Source organism: Cnephaeus nilssonii (assembly GCF_951640355.1).
Source record: "Cnephaeus nilssonii genome assembly, chromosome: 13".
NCBI lineage: Eukaryota > Metazoa > Chordata > Mammalia > Chiroptera > Vespertilionidae > Cnephaeus > Cnephaeus nilssonii.
In genome coordinates this window covers 18,538,407-18,556,126 of record NC_137084.1, presented here as the reverse complement: position 1 = coordinate 18,556,126, position 17,720 = coordinate 18,538,407, and the positions used below count along the sequence as shown (strand labels likewise).

The 17,720-nt window shown below is 39.5% G+C and overlaps 1 protein-coding gene across 1 annotated transcript; it reads right to left on the bottom strand.

The window, feature by feature from the left end:
- Window positions 1-7,665: 7,665 nt before the first annotated feature.
- Window positions 7,666-17,517, bottom strand: LOC307109348 (olfactory receptor 8K3-like; the record flags this gene model as incomplete). The annotated part of the gene is made up of 2 exons (XM_079788033.1): window positions 7,666-8,279; window positions 17,139-17,517. 2 exons carry the CDS (start codon window positions 17,515-17,517, stop codon window positions 7,666-7,668), a joined length of 993 nt encoding a protein of 330 aa, XP_079644159.1.
- Window positions 17,518-17,720: the final 203 nt, after the last annotated feature.

The following is a 17,720-nucleotide window of genomic DNA, read 5'->3' as shown; positions in this document are numbered from 1 at the left end:
GGGAAAAGTAAAGAGCAGACATTCTGCATTATAGGAACTAACAAATTGGTAACAGATTCATTTCACAGTGCGCTCCCGGGAGACGAAGCGTTCAAAGATCATGGCTTACAACCAGGAGATTTGCTGTCTTGGAAAAGACACCAAATAAAAAACTCTCCAACCTCATTAGAGGGGACCTTACCAGGTATTACTAACTAACCCATGTGCAGCTAAGCTTAAAGGAGTTAGCTCATGGATTCACATTTCTCATTTAAAAAAAGGCATCTGACTGTGAATGGACATCTACTCCCATCTCTGACACCATCTCTGTCTGCAGCGGAGATCACAGACTTTTCAAGGACGAGAAGTCGCTGACCACGGAGGCAGACAGCTATCCCAAGATGACGTCAACAAGGCCTGTATACTCACAAACTGATAGCTTGTTTTCATATCATCTGATTGATACTGATTGAATGTACATAAAATGATTTTCATATTATTATTATCCTTATGGTTCCCTAGTGGAAACAATGTCTACCTCCCCAGACCTCTTTCTTTATTAGATATGAAAAATTTAACCTAGATACCTGCTAATCTTTCCTACCTACTACACAATGATGTTCTGGTTATCAGGTATGATAGTGAAATTAATGCCTTGTTAGCCACACATTGGTCTTCTCCTATCAATATAAGCTTTGGTTGTTGTTGTTGTTGTTTTCTGGCTCTATCTATTATAAAGGACCCACCTTAGGCAAATACCTCCAAGAATATCTCCCTGATAATTCCACTGGTAGAATTGTATATGGATGTAATCTGGATGAATATTGTATAGCTATAGAGATGGATGATGAAAAGCTAAGAAAAACACCTGGATATGATGGCAAAAGGCTTGCAGCAGCCTGTCCTATCTGTCATAGCATACCATGTCCTCCGACTCACCAGCCATGTTCTTGTGGCTGGATGTCTGTGAAGCAAGAAAGAAATCAATGGGTCCCTATTTCAGAAATTATTGGCATTACTTGGTGGGTAGATATGTCTGTAACTACCCCACCATCCTTGCGTCCTGGACGCTTATGGGAAGCCCTATGGAATACTCAAACTCTAGCTCATTTGGGGGTCACCTCTACCCATTTAACTATGGCATGGGAAACTCAACATTTTTGGGCTCCACTCAGTATACCCTAACTGCTCCCAAGCCATAGCTACCCAATGGCAACAACATTCCTGGTGGATCCAACAACATTGGTCCCCCTAAAAGAAGCAAAAGGGGAATACTTGGAGCAGTAGGGGCTGGCCTTGGTATCCGGGACAAGCTGAAGTTGTATGTAGCTAATGAAGAATGTCATTCATTAGAAAAAGATTTTTATCTCAAATAGGTCACATAGAGGGAATGCTGTTTCTGGAAGAAGGAAAAACAGTGGGAAGCAGCATGAAAAGATAATAAAGCCTTAGTTTAATGGATAGAACAGGCTTGACAGACTAAAAACTCATGCCCAAACCCAACAATGGGAACATGCTTGTGCCCTAATTCAACTGGGCCTGTTGTCTATGCTAATGCAAGGAATCTGAAGTGGCTATGAAACAATGGCCAACGATAATGGCTGCAGAAGCCCAGGCCAGACACTTATGGGACTCATATGGTTCCCCAGGCATTTGGAAAATTTTAAATGGGAAATGTGATCTACAATATTGTGTTTTTAAAAGCCCAGGTGCGAGTTAAATCCTAAGCTTAAAATTCCCAGTAGTTCAACTGGCTGGCGTAAGGACTATCCTCTATAATACTAGAATACTTCCAATGGGAAGTAGATGGGCCATATTTAAAATAATAAACAATGTGAACCCATCTCACTGTCTGTGAAAATTGGAAAAGTGAATGGTTATGCCCTCAATCCATATGGAATACTGAATTCACCCAGTCCTGGCTTATTGTATCTACCCCAACAAATAACAATATAGTATATAGGAAAGGGGCGTTTTTGCTGGAAAGGGTTAAAAGCAATCTTTACTGTAATATCACCAAGTTTACATTAAATAATACTAGAATATGGTGTAATACTGAAATTATAGGCAGAATGACTTTGCCTGATGTTCATAAAATCTGTGATGATATTGATACTGAAAAACCAATGTATTGGGAAATTGAACTCCTCCCCATGAAGCCATTTTTATGGGAACTAATTGGCCAGAAGAAAATTAGAGCTTCTAGATAATGAAATAGTAGAGTCTTAATTCATTTGGCCAAACATATCATAAGGTACAAATGACAGTGGATGAAGGAGGAAAGCATAATTAGCTTAATAAAAGATTATGATAATACATGTAAAGGGTTTTTTGGTTAGCTGTGATGCTTGTTCCCCTTAGAATTTTCCTTGTCTAGTATTAGACATTTTCTGTTCCTAATCAGTGTTATTGGTTTACTATTGTTACTTTTGTTCTTGATATGTAAATGTTATATTAGATGCAGAAAAGCAAAACGTAAGACAAACAGCAAAAAGACTCGGATCACGGTGGCTCAAAATTAGAAATGATCCAGAATACTTTTAACAAGGACATATAGGATCTGACTGCCTCCCATTTACCTGCCTTTTTAAAATATATAATTCGACCTTAAATGCCATCTAAGGTTATGGTCTTGCCCCATCCCCAGTGGTCCACCTGTTCAGCAAGACATGCTGACACTGAGACATCCTAGGAATGAGCCTTCCTAGCATCGTGGGACTCCATTATCCAACCAAAAGGTTGGTCATCAATGCATCCTTTGGATTGATTTATGACCAAAAGGGGAATGTGTGGACGAAAGGAGCCACATGCTAACCTGACAAGCTCAGGGGAGGCCTGCGTGGCAGTCTTGCAAACTCAGAGACCTGGAATAACCACAAAGGATGGTTTGAAAATTAAATATTTAACTACAAACAGGTTATGGTGGGCAGTCATTCCTAGGCTGCTATCTTCCCTGACAAAGATCAACTTGGATCTTCTTTACTGAGCCCATTTGCCTTTTTGCCTCTGAGATAACATATCTGTGAGATGTCTGGGTAACTTGTAACTTCCTTCTTTTGCTGGAGCCCCTGGGGTACAACCAAATGTGGTAGGCGCCAGGACAGATGCCTCAAATTCCTTCATTATCATGTTAATTGTTCCTGTACCCACCTAAGTATGTGTCCATCATTTTACTTTTTGTCCAATCCCAGGGGTTTCCACCATTTGACTTTATCCAATGAATTTCATGTAGCCCACCTATGTCCCTCCTTTGATGGCAATGCATAAATACAGATGTAACCCACCATTCTTAGGAGCATAATCTCAATTCATTGAGGTTCTGCTTCCCGGCATATGTCGACAGTTTGGCTCAAATAAACTCACTAAAATTCTTTACAGGTTTCAATGGTTTTTTTTCGTTAACATAGATAAGGATTTGAACTTCAGTAAATAACTCAGAGTGACTTGTCAAGATAACCACTTGAGTGAGTGATATACTCTCCCTAGATAACCACATGTAGCCCCTTGCCCTGTTTGAGATAAACGTGTGCATTGACTTAATTCATTGATAGCCACCTGGACTGCTGCAAATGTGATAAAAGCTTTAAAATGGGGATCCTGATCAGCCCAGTGCTCGCCTGTCAAGACAGCCACAAAGGCATGTCCTTCTGTCAGTCTGGCAAGCGACGCTGCTCCACGTTCCTCTTCCTGCCTGATGACAGAAGAATGGCTAGTAACTCCTGATTGAGACAAGACCGAACTCTCAGGTGAGGAATGCCAGACCCTTACACCTTGATTGGACCAGCCCAGCTACCGGACCCCAGAGGACAGCACCACCAGGATCCCCATGTAAGCCTGTACCCACAGCATCAGGAATTGTGTGAATAATAAAGTGCTGTGTGATTTGCAATTGCATATGTTTCATGTGGTGTAAATCCTCCAGCAGTTAATTTAATTATTTTGCGTACACTTAAATTTTAAATTTAAGCTTCTGGTCTTTTTGGTCCTAAGACTGCCCTTGGTCCTGCTTGCGTAGAGTAGCCTCTTCTCTAGCAATGACTTGAATGTCCCACACCTGCATGGTTCAAGTTTATCTCAAGGGATGCCTTAGATAAACAACCCAGATCCTTTCCTGGGATCTACTTGAGATAAGGAGTAAGACCTTCTTGTGTACTCTACATAAAACCCCATGAATGATGAGTTTTTCTACTCTATGTAACAAATTGTCACAGTTCCTGCCTCTTTTTGAGTTCTGAGTACTGCTGTTTTTAATTTTTTCATATTGAAACAGGAATTTTAGGGGGATATAGGCAGGTTTAGGAAATTTTTAGAATTGGGGTCCATGGAAAAAAAACCTAGGGCTACAGATTGGGAGAAGGTACGTTTCCTTAACACAAGGAAGCGAGGTGTAGTTACATTTCCATAAGACAAGGGAGGCAGCAACAGATACATCTTCATAACACAAGGAAGCCTGGTACAGTGACATTTGCATAAGGCAAGGAAGCGGCAACAAGTATATTTCCATAAGACAAGGGAACTGGTATTAGCCAAAAAAAGGTCTATATTTACAAAATAAAGAAGGAAGAATTCCCAGAAGGAACAGGAGGACAATGAAGGAGAAGGGCCTCAGGAATCATAATAGTTACCATTTCAAAAGGGAATATTGATCAATCAGAGGGGATATCAAGGCACCAAGATCTGCAGCCTTTATATGCCTTAGGGAAAAGGAACTCAGTGGGATCCTTTCCCCCTTCCCACATGGAAGTCCATTCTGTGGGACTCTTTCTCTCTCCCCATGTGGGAATCTGTACTTGTTCTTCAATAAATCTCCACCTTTGCTATACTACCCCCTGTCCAAGGATTCATTATTTGACTCCAGCAGACAAAGAATCTGGGTTCTAGTCCAAAAATTCTGTATCAATATGATTCTTTCTTTAGCCTTGGGTGGTTTCCACTTGCATGTGCTGATCAGTCACCCCTTGAATAACTGAGAAGGATTATCTGCAGATGCCCACTTTCCTTTCTCTGTGAAACCCCTGGACTTTAGTACTCTGTTTTGTGAACTCTAGCTGCCTGGTCTCACTGGACTGTCAACTCTGCCTCATCAGCTGAAGTATTCTAGGTTTTGACCTTTTGGCAGGGTGGCCTAGAAACTCTCATAAGAAAGGAAAGCTGGGTAATCAGAGTTCACCTCCCTTATTCTTCATCTCTCAGGGAAACTGTTTTGTTGCCTAATATCATTGTTTTGAAAACTCTTATTTCTTACATCTTGTGTTTGTTCTTGTTTTAATAGAAAGGTAAGTCCAATCCCTATTATTCTACATTAGTTGGAAACAAAAATAGTATTCAGCATATCTTAGGTGAGCTCTGGAACTAGTTTTTCTATTCTTTAAAAATAATTAATATTTTTTCAAGCCTCTAACAAACCCCATCTATATGTAGAAATATTATTGACCTTTTCTTAAAAAATGTGTTAAGAATCTACTCATTTCTTATCCTCTGACTCTTTCTGCCCTAGCTTAAGTTTCTGTCCTCTCCCAATTATCACAACTAAATGAACTCCCTCAGGATTTCCCATTTCCTTTTCTAGTATCCTACAATCTATTGTTTTCACAGAAGTCTAACTTATCATCCTAATATTAAAAACCCTGGTTCTGTCAGGACCGGAGGCTCCACAACCATGAAGTTAGTCCTGCTGTCAGCACTGGGTTGCCATGGAAACCCAGCCCTGACTACTGCAACTGCAGGCATGGTGACGCAGCACTGATTGCTGAGGGGGCTGCGAATCAGGCCCAGAGAGAGGCCTGAAGAGAGAAGCAGTGTCTGATCTGCAGCCTGTGTGGCAGCTATTGATCAGCATTTACCTCTTTCTTTCTCTCCAGGCCAGCCAGCAGCCATGCCTCCATTTCTCTCCAGGCCTCCAACAAGGCTGTTGATCAGTCCCGCCTTTCTGATCAGGCCCCATTGATAGGCGGAGAGACCTAACTGGCATAGAAACTGACCAATCAGAACCAAATCTGGGTGAAGTGTGAGGAGCCAATGGCTGCCTAGGAGGCGGAGCTTTTGACGCTGACTGGCATAGAAACTGACCAATCAGAACCAAATTGGCCAACAGAGGAGGGTGGTTGGGAGCGAGATCAGGCCAGCAGGGGAGGGCAGTTGGGGGCAACCAGTCTGGCAGGAGAGGGCAGTTGGGGGCGAGATCAGGCCAGCAGGGGAGGGCAGTTGGAGGCAATAAGGACAGCAGGGTAGGGTAGTTGGGGGAGATCAGGTTGGCAGGGCAGGGCCATTGGGGGCAAGATCAGGCCAGAAGGGGAGGGCAGTTGAGGGGAACCAGGCCGGCAGGGGAAGGTAGTTGGGAGTGAGATCAGGCCGGCAGGGGAGGGCCTTTGGAGGCAAAACAGGCCAGCAAGAGTGGGCAGTTGGGGGCAACCAGGCCAGCCAGGGAAGGCAGATGGGGGCAAGATCAGGCCAGCAGGGAAAGGCAGATGGGGGCGAGATCAGGCCAGCAGGGGAGGGCAGTAGCGAGGGAGCTCAGGCCAGCAAGGGAGTGCTGTTGGGGACAAGATCAGGCAGGGGAGGGCAGTTAGGGGCAATCAGGCAGGCAAGCAGAGGGGTTAGGGGCAATTAGGAAGGCAGGCAGAGGCAGTTAGGAGTAATCAGGCAGGCAGGCAAATGAGCGGTTAGGAGCCAGCGGTCCCAGATTGCGAGAGGGATGTCAGACTGCCAGCAAGGGGTCCCTGATTGGAAAGGGTGCAGGCTGGGCTGAGGGAACCCCCGCTCCATGCATGAATTTCATGCAACAGGCCACTAGTTTAATATAAGATTAATTTAATCACTCATTGACTAAAAATCCTCAGGGTCCTTTTATCAATCAGAAGAAAGGGCAAGTTTTACAATGGTCTACATAGTCCTACAAGGTCAACTTCTGCTACAAGTATATTATCACCTCTTCTATGTCCTAATCACATTTTATTCTTCAACCACCTTTGATTCTGAAGTTCCATAATACAACAACAATATTGTCATTTAAGAACTCTTGCATTTACACTTCTCTCTCTGTGATATGGTCTTCTCCTAGATAGCCATATAGTCCACTCACTCATATCTTCAAGTGTTTATTTAAATGCCACCCTTATTGACAACCTTAAAATTTAAACTCTATTCTGGCTGCTTGTTCTATTACATTTTTATATTGCTCAATACCATCCATCATATTATATAGCTTACTTCTCATTCTGCATATATTCTGATTTTCTCTTAGCTCCTAAATAGAAAATTTTTCTTATTACTCTTAACAATGTAAGTATATTTCATTGAATCAACCCATTGAATTATATATTATTATTTATATAATCAGGTATTTTTTTTATATATATCAGGTATTTTTTGTGTGCCTATACCATATAATTTTAAATATAATGTAGAGGCTGGTTTTATAAAAATAAATATATAATGAAAGCAAAAAAAGCTACATATGAGAACATATAGGAATGGCACCTAATCTTACTTTGAATATTTATAGGTTAATATCTGATGTATAAGCAGAAAGTAGTCATTTATTAGTGATATATTTTGTTTGAAAATAATAAATACTTTTCTTATTTCTATACTATCACACATTTATTCTTGCCCTTTTCATGAAGGTACCAACACAAGATTAAAGCAATCAAACTTAGTATACATTGGCTAATACATAATTAATTCTTACCATATCTTACAGTGAATTTTCGAGAGATTATTTGCACACGTGCTCAAGGTTTTAATTAGGGCATTTTTCACCTCCTTGTTCCTCAAACTGTAAATCAAGGGATTCAGCATGGGTATGACCAAAGTGTAAAATAAAGAGGCCATTTTATCAGTATCCAATAAATGACTGGACTTGGGCTGCACATACATAAAGAATAGGGTACCATAGAAAATGACTATGACCGTCAGGTGAGATCCACAGGTAAAGAAAGCCTTGTGCCTGCCCTCTGCAGAATTCATCCTGAGGATGGCAACCAGGATCAGAATGTAGGACACAAGGACTATCAGAAGAGATGAAACCAGAGTCAAAACTGCAAAACTCAGAATGATCAATTTGATTTCATGTGTGTCTGAGCAGAGCAAAGATATCAATGGCAGACAATCACAGTAGAAATGCTGGATGACATTATAGCCACAAAATGATGAAATGAAAATTTTTGTGGTGATCAGCAAAGACAAAAAGACACTGTATAGATAGGGTATTGCCACCAGCAAGTGACATAATCTTTGTGACATGATGACTGTGTAGAGCAGAGGGTTACAGATGGCCACATAGCGGTCATAGGCCATTGCTGACAGAATACAAATTTCACTGGTTATAAACACATTGAAGATAGTGAGTTGGGTAGCACACGAATTATAGGAGATTGCATGTTGATTGACAGCTAAATTTACTAGCATTTTAGGTCCTACAGTTGTAGAGTAACCAAGATCAGTGAAAGCCAAGTATCTCAGGAAAAAGTACATGGGCGTTTGTAGCCTCGAGTCTTTCTTGGTCAGGATAATCAAGCCCAGGTTACCCAGCAAGGAGACTAGGTAAACAATGAGGAAGAGCCCAAATAATGGAGCCTGCAGCTCTGGGAGGTCCGTGATGCCCATTAGAATGAATTCATTCAACATTGTTCGATTGTGGTTGTCCATCAGGCCATTCAGGAAAACTGTAATGGGAATAAATACATAGCTAACCAATAAATGTCATGAGCTATGATTAGAGATTTCCATTGTAATAAGTGATTAAAGGTTTCAATATTTCATTTATGGCTTGTTGCTTTAATTGGCTACTCTAACACTTGACAGCTCAATTATCTCTCTCCCAGCTTAGCGAAGCTCTTGACAGGTTTCTTAGATTTGACACAATAGCACAAACAAAAAATTAAAAATACAGAAATTGGTGCTTTATCAAAATTATAAAACAGACTTTTGGGCACTGAAGAACATTATCAAATAATTAAAATACGACCCACACAAAGTAAAAAAAAAAATGCAAGTAATATATCTGTGAAGTTTCCAGTATATACAATACACAAATGATTTGGAAAACTCAACAACAAAATGGTAAACAATACACATATTTTTTTAAAAAGGCAAAAGACCTGAATAGACATATATTATGGAAAACATACAAGTGACCAATAAGTACATGAAAAGTGGCTTAACAGCATTAGTCATTAGAAAAATACAAGTTAAAACTACACAGGTACTGTTTTACACCCTCTAGGATTTTTATTAAAAAATAATAGAAAATTACAAATTTTGGCAACAGTGTGGAGGTATTAGAATCTTTGAACACTTTTTTCAGTCATTTAAACTGTAATAAGCCACTATGAAAATATTTTGAGGGTTACTCAATAAGCTAATCATAGAATTGTTATTATGACCCAAAAATTCCACTCTTAGATATATACCCAGAAATTAGGAAAACCTTTGTTAAGTTTACACAAAAACTTACAGGTAAATATTCAAAACGCTAGTCATAATAGTCAAAAATAGGTATAAACCAAAGGTTCATCAACTTATAAAAGGATATAGCCAGTATGGTGTATTCATACAATGAAATATTAATAATTCATAAAAGAAAAAAGTATTGATACATGCTACTACATGAATGAGTCTTTAAGACATTATGCAAAGTGAAAGAAGCCAACTATACAAGGTCACATGCTGTACAATTGCATTATATGAAATATCCAGAATAAGGAGATTGATAGAGGAAGAAACCAGAATATTTGTGGCTTGTTCAGGAACACTGAATTAATTCTCAAGAGATAATACACTGAGTGTATTTATTGGATATAAATAACATTGTAAGTCTCATGGAATAAATGAGAGTTTAAAAACTGGACACTCCAGGACTTGTACTTTGTTGATTTGTTGATGATAGCACTTCTGACAGGTGTGAGATGTTCCCTCATTGTTGTTTTAATTTCCATCTCTTGGGTGATTAGTGACTTTGAGGATGTTTGCATATGTCTCTTGGCTTTCTGAATGTCCTCTTTGGAAAAATGTCTATTTAGGTCCTTTGCCCATTTTTTTTATTAGATTGTTTATCATCCTTTTGTTAAGTTGTATGAGTTCACTAGAGAGCATTATGCTAAGTGAAATAAGCCAGTCAGGAAAGAAAAATACCACATGATCTCACTCATTTATGGAATATAAAAAACAAAAAGAGATCAACCAAAGGACTTGTATGCATGTATAGAAGCATAACCAATGATTGCAAGTCACTAGGGGGGATGAGGGCATTTGCTGGGGAGTAGGGGATGTCGGTGGAAGCTCAATGGGGAAAAAAGGAGACATATGTGCTACTATTTGTAATACTTTAAACAATAAAATAAAATAAAAACTGGACACTTTTTTATATCTATGCTAGTAAATATCAGTCTTTCTATATGTGAGAAAATATGAGATAGTGAAACACTAACCTCTTTTTTTACATGGATTTCTATTTCTATTTAGATTATTTTATATGATAATTAAAGATGACCTGGTTCTGACCTCTTAAATTTGTTTTTACTCAATACTCTCAAAATATGTAACAAATGCAAGGGGAAGAGCTTAGCATTGGACCTTCACTATAAAACTGCACTAAGAGTAAAGATCAATTAAACTGTTTCCCTGCTCTGTCTCCCTTCTTCTCCCAGATAGTGCTTTCAGCTCTACATAAGTGGCAATAAATGAATTCTACATTGAAAGATCAATAAAATATTCATAATGTACCTATTTCAAAACCCAAGTCATTTTTGAGTGAAAATATAGAGAATTTTAGAAAGAGCTACTAAATAAATAGAGTGGAGCCCTGCTAGCATGGCTCAATGATTGAACATCTACCTATGAACCAGGAGGTCACAGTTCGATTCTAGGAAAGGGCACATGCCCAGGTTTCTGGCTCAATCACCAGTGTGGGGCAAGCAGGAGGCAGCAGATCAATGATTCTCTGTCATCATTGATGTTTCTATCTCATTCTCTCTCCCTCTCCCTTCCTCTCTGAAATCAATAAAAAACTTTTAAATAAATAAATACTAATAAGTAGAGTGGAAAAGAAACCTTAATTTTAGGCATAATGCATACTCCTGCTTTATAATTTTGCAAAGACTGTTCTTTACTTAAGTCTGTATTTGTGTATATTTTAAATTTATTCCCTATTTCTATTAGATGTGCATTTAGTTATTCAAAATACAACTTATTGGCATTTCAAAGACCCTTCCAAGGCTTGCATGTGAGAGGGAGGGGATGTCCTCTTACCAGACATAGTGGAACAGAGGTGCAGTGTAGTGCAATTTATGCTTTAATATTTTGCTTTAATATCTCATCTCCCACTAAAAGTGGTAACTATCAAATAACATTGATACTTTCAATGATATTTGTAAAGTTTGGATATATGTGGAAAATTTTAAACAGAGAAATGACACGGTTTATAAAAATATTGATAAAATCTTTTTAATTTAAAGGTAACTGGAAAACATTATGAATATACCTTACTATTGAGGTTAATAATTCTGAAACACATCCAATTAACTACAAATAACAATATCATATTTGATTAAGGGTCCAAGTTAAAACAAATATTATGATCTTGGGATTTGAGATTTTTAATGCTTCCTCGCCACTCAGAGGTGTCATATTTATTACATTAACGTAAATGTCTGGCTTTCATAAAAAATCATAGTAAAGTAGCTGTTGAAACTTCATTTATTAAAGCAGGTTGTTCAAGCTATGGCTAAAGCACTGAGTTGGAGTATTAGAGACTAACTGTTAAATGGGAGATGGACCATGAAGTGTCCCCGGACCTCAGAACAGGTCAGAGAAGCAGGTACAGTCTACTCACCTCCAAGAAGGAATCTCACTGTGCTGCCCCATGATGTGTCCCTAAGATAACCCAATAAGAAGAATTTACGGGTTTCCTTGGTCCTTTGAGATGGTCCCTGAGGGGAAAGGATACAATTTGTTAATTATGCTTAAAGCATTTGAAAACTTCAAACAAAGCCGATGGAATATCTGCTAATTGTACAGACATCTTTCTAGTCCCACACAAAAGTTATGTTATGTACCTTTCCTTGCGTTCTCTTGGATATTATTTCTTTAAGAGAGCATTTTAGTTTTTTTTTGCAATCCTTAATTGTCTCCTCTAAAAGGAGTGTCTGCTTATGATTTTACTGCTGAGGACATAATGGAGAAATGTTTGTACAATGTTTTACATTGTTTTAAAATTCATAAGGGAAAATAGATATGTGTAGCTATTTTCCCCTTAGTTGTGGTGTATTTAACTTATTAAAGTACTAGTGGCCCAGTGCATGAAATTCATGCATGGGTGTGGGGGGGTGTCCCTCAGCCCTGACTGCACCCTCTTAAATCTGGGACCCCTCGAAGGATGTCCTACTGCTGGTTTACAGGGATCGGGCCAAAACTGGCAGTCGGACATCCCTCTCTTTATCCGGTACTGCTGGCTCCTAACCGCTCACCTGCTTGCCTGCCTGATTGCCCCTAACCACTCTACCTGCTGGCCTGCTTGCTCCCAACTGGCCCCTGCCTCTGGCCTGCTTGCCCCCAAATGCCCCCCATGCCAGCCTTCTTGCCCCCAACTGCCCCCCCTGCTGGCCTGCTCGCCCCCACCTGCCCTCCCCACTGGCCTGCTCACACCCAACTGCACCCCTGCTGGCCTGCTCACCACTAACTTCCCCCCCCCCCCGATGTCCTGATCACCCCCATCTGACCCCCACTGACAGCCTGCTTGCCCCCAACTGGCCCCCCTGCTAGTCTACTCACCCTCAACTGCCACCCCCCACCAGCCTGATCACCCCAAATGGCCGCGCCTCCCCCCCCCCACACACACACACACACACTGGCATGATCACCCACAACTGCCCTCCGCTCTTGGCCTCTAACCACCTCTACCTCAGCACCGCCAACATGGCTTTGTCCAGAAGAACATCCGGAAGGTCTCTTGAAAGGTCTCCCAGTCTAATTAGCATATTACCTTTTATTAATATAGATAATATACATATTAACAAAAGTATACATCATAAATTAATATTTATAAAATTAACACAACTGTGTAGTCAGGATCCAGATTACAGCAATTATAACCACTAAAATAAATAAAATGTTATCAAGACTCCAAAATAATCCTTCATTCTCCTTTCTATTATGTACTGTTCCCTTACACACACACACAGTCTGACTTCTAATAGCATAGATTATTTTCACCTATGTTTGTTACTTTATACAGTATAGAAGAAATCCTGTACATTGTTTTTTGTGTGTCTGGGCTCTTTCACTTGATATATTGTCATAGGTATTTCTAGATGGTTCATCTTAATTTTTATGTGTAGTTCCATTTCATCACAAATTATTTATCCATTATTCTATTTTTGAATATTAGAATGGGTTCCAATTTCAAGGTTTTATGATTGCTGATATTATTAACATTGTATTCCATTTTATGCTTTGAAAATAAAACATTTTCCTCTTCTTTAGGTATTATAAAATGTTAAATTTGGATTTATTACAGATAATCACATATAATTTATAAAAATATTGCCCTGATATTTACAATTCCCTGATAATTGTAATTAAAATAAAACGAGAATAATTTTTTTTCGTAGTCGCAACTTTCAACCTACTTTTCCCAACCCTGTAAATGCACCACCCTTCTACCCTTGATAAGCGTTTAACACCTATGATGGCCACATCTGCCAAACACATTATCCTCCAGTGGGCATAATTGCACAAGAATAGAATGGCTGCTTCATAGAGAATACACATACTAAAATTTAGTCATTTCTACCCTTAGCTTTTCAGTTTTTATAACAATGTACATGTCCTCAAGCAAGTAAAATAATATTTGCTTTCCTCATTAGCATCAACATTTTGAACTATTGTTCAAAATTTTTAATTTTAGCCATTCTGCTGGGTGTGTAGTGATTTCATAGTATAACCTTAACATACTTAGCTAATGATTAATGATATTTTGAAGACATTTATGAATTTTTGGCTGTTTTGATAGCTTTTGTTGTGAAGCATTTCTTTAGGTGTGTTGACCACCCTGGTTCCCCTTCCCCCACAGTACATTGATGGTCTAAATCATACTTAATTTAACAGTTTGGCAATTTGTTTTACAAATTACTGATATCAGTACTCATATGTGTATCAGAAGTGTTCTGTCAGGATTTTATTTTATCTCTTCTGTGGTGTCTGTTGATATTTTGATAAATACAAATTTTTATTTTGTATACAGTGATATCTTATGTAATAAAGAGGTAATATACAAATTGACCATCACTCCAACACACAATATGGTTGCCCCCATGTGGTCAAAATGGCCACCACAAGATGGCCGGCAGGGGCAGGCAGTTGTGGGCAATCAGGCCAGCAGGGGAGCGCAGTTGGGGGCGATCAGGCCTCCAGGGGACGGCAGTTCAGGATGACTGGGCTTGCAGAGGATGGCAGTTGAGGGCAACCCGGCCTGCAGGAGAGGGCAGTAGGGGGGTCTAGGCCTGCAAGGGGGGGCAGTTGGGGAAACCAGGCCTGCAGGAGAGGGCAGTTGGGGGCGATTACAGGCCGGCAGGGGAGGATATTTGGGGGGAACAAGGCATGCAGGGGAGGGCATTTGGGGGTGACCAGGCCTGCAGGGTAGGACAGTTAGGGGCAAACAGGCCGGTAGGGGAGGGCAATTAGGGGCAATCAGGCTGGCAGGAAGCAGTTAAGCGTCAATCAGGCTGGCAAGAGAATGGTTAGAGGGTGATCAGGCTGGCAGGCAGAAGTGGTTAGGGGCAATTAGGCAGGCAGGCAGGCGAGTGGTTGGAGCCAGCAGTCCTGGATCGTGAGAGGGATATTGAACTGCCTCCCTCGAGTGGTCCCAGATTGGAGAGGGTGCAGGCTGGGATGAGGGACAACTGCCTCCCCCCCCACCACCCCGCATGAATTTCAGGCACCGGGCCTCTAGTCTATGTATATTTCAGTGTTATAATTTTTGTACTTTATAAAAAAAATCTTTGCTTTTTCCAAGTCATGAAGATATTCTTTTTTTTAAAAGAATCTTTGTGCTTTAGATTTCTTTATTTTTTATGAATATAATATATTCATAATTAATCTTACATTTGATGCAACCAAATGACTAAGTTTTATATTTTACATAGGAAACCTAAATGAGCTAGGTCAGTTTACTATGAAATCCTTCTTTCCTTATTACATAGCGTGCATTTTTTATTTAAATCAAGTGAAATTATATGTGTGAGTCACCTATTGAACAAATTATTTTCATTTATTTTATTGGCCTTTCTATTTGCACTGATGACACAGTTTTTTAAATATGATTTTGGAGAGGAGGGCAAGGTTGGATGGAGTGATGGAAGGAAAGAGGGAGGAAGGAAGGGAGACAGAGAGAGGGGCATCCATTGGAGAGAGATATATCATCAATAGATCAGATGCCTCCCATAAACACATGGACCATGGATCAAAACCTCAATCCCAGCATGTGCCCAGACTTGGAATTAATCCCGCGACCTTCTGGTGCCTTGGATGATGCTCCAACCACCCGAATTACCAGTGCCAGGGCCTGATGGCACATTTTCAAATAACCTAGTTTTATTAAAGATATTGATATCTATAATTATAAGCACTTGGTATTCTTCCTTCTTTTAATATATTTCCCTGACTACCCTAAAAGTTTTGCATTTACACATAAATTTAATATGAACTTGAGTAGTAAAAAATACTATTGGACTTTTCATTGCTAGTGCATTAAATCTATACAACAATTGTGGGAGCATTGATCTAATCACATTTGTTATTTCCAATCAATGGACATGGTATATTGCTACATTTATGTTTCCTTTAATAAACTAGTAATGATTTTGTAGCATCTAGCAGTGAAGTAATGCAAAGAATTCATTAGGATGTTCTTTAAGTATTTTACAAATTTTATTGTTGTGTAATCAATAGTTTTATATTTTATTTTCATCTCCTTTTTACTAGTGTAGAGGAAATTGATCTTTTATATGCTTGGTTACCTTATATCCACCAATCTTGTAAAATGCTTTTATTATTTATCATGTTTCAAGTTGACAATTCCTTTACATTTTTGATGTACACAATAATGTCACTTGAAAATAATTACACTATTATTTCTGCTTCTGCAAGCATATACATGTTTATGTATGCTATAAAAGGAATCTGATATGCCACCAAGCCAAAGGAAGATATAGTTAAACTGTCATAAGGCAAATTGTTCATGTATTATTCATTGCTGTATATGTGTTCACCACTGATAACAGTAACTGCCATCATCTGTATGTCACTATGCCAGTATGATGGGCACCTGTATTTAAATGCTGTGTAAGATACAAGTAACATAACTACTTGGTAATGTGTAAACAGTTATTGGGGCTTTGATCTCTTACAGTACAACCTGAGGACAAATCAGAGTTGAAACCAGAGGATAATCACTACTTCAACATCTACAAGGTGAAAACAACAAAATTATATTTCTACTCTCCCATGCCTCTTACAGATCACTGCTTTCTAAGTCCAATCATATATCACAAACAGCTTGTACACCTAATTTATTGCTTACACATTCTATATTAAACTTCACCTGGGGCGTTTGCTCAGGTTTTTCCATATCCTATGCAGGGCACCTTTCACTTCTTTGTTTCTCAAGCTGTAGATCAAGGGGTTCAGCATGGGTATGATCAAAGTGTAAAACACAGAGGCCATTTTATCACTGTCAAAGGAATGACTGGACTTGGGCTGCACATACATGAAGAATAGAGTCGCATACAATATAACCACTACTGTCAGGTGAGATCCACAGGTGGAGAAGGCCTTGTGCCTGCCCTCTGCAGAGTGCATCTTGAGGATGGCCTGAAGGATCAGTATGTAGGACACAAGAACTACCAGAAGAGATGAAACCAAATTAAACACTGAAAAGATCAGTATTATCAACTCAATTTCACGTGTGCTTGAGCATGGCAGTGTCAGCAAGGGAAGACAGTCACAATAGAAATGATTAATGATATTATGGCCACAAAAAGATGAAATAAAAATCTTTATGGTGATTATCAGAGAGAGAAAAGCACTGTGGAGATAGGGTACTGCTACCAGTGTCCAGCATACCCTTGGTGACATGATGACTGTGTAGAGTAGGGGGATACAGATGGCCACATAGCGGTCATAGGCCATCGCTGCCAGAATGAAAAGTTCACTAATGATGAACAAGATGAAGAATGCTAGCTGGGCTGCACACCAATTGTAGGGAATAGTCTTTTGTTTAGTTACAATGTTTGCCAACATTTTTGGTCCCACAGCTGTTGAATAACCAAGATCAGTGAAAGCCAGGTGTCTGAGAAAGAAGTACATGGGTGTCTGAAGCCTGGAGTCCATTTTGCTGAGGATGATCATGCCCATGTTGCCCACCACAGAGACTGCATAGATGATGAGGAATACCCCAAAGAAGGTGGCCTGCAGCTCAGGGTGGTCTGTGATTCCCATTAGAATGAATTCTTTTAGCACTGTTAGGTTTTTTTGGTCCATCCAGGTTTATCAGAAAACCTATTCTGGATAAAGACATTCATATATTCAATAGCTTTTATGTAGCATCATCTAGCAATGTTTTTTTGTATACAAAGTTGGTACAAGTTAAATAAATCCTAATATACCAGTTAGGCTGTATTAAAATAATCCACTTCCCACAAATAAACACAGAGACAAGAATAAAGTTGGAGACAGAGTTTTGT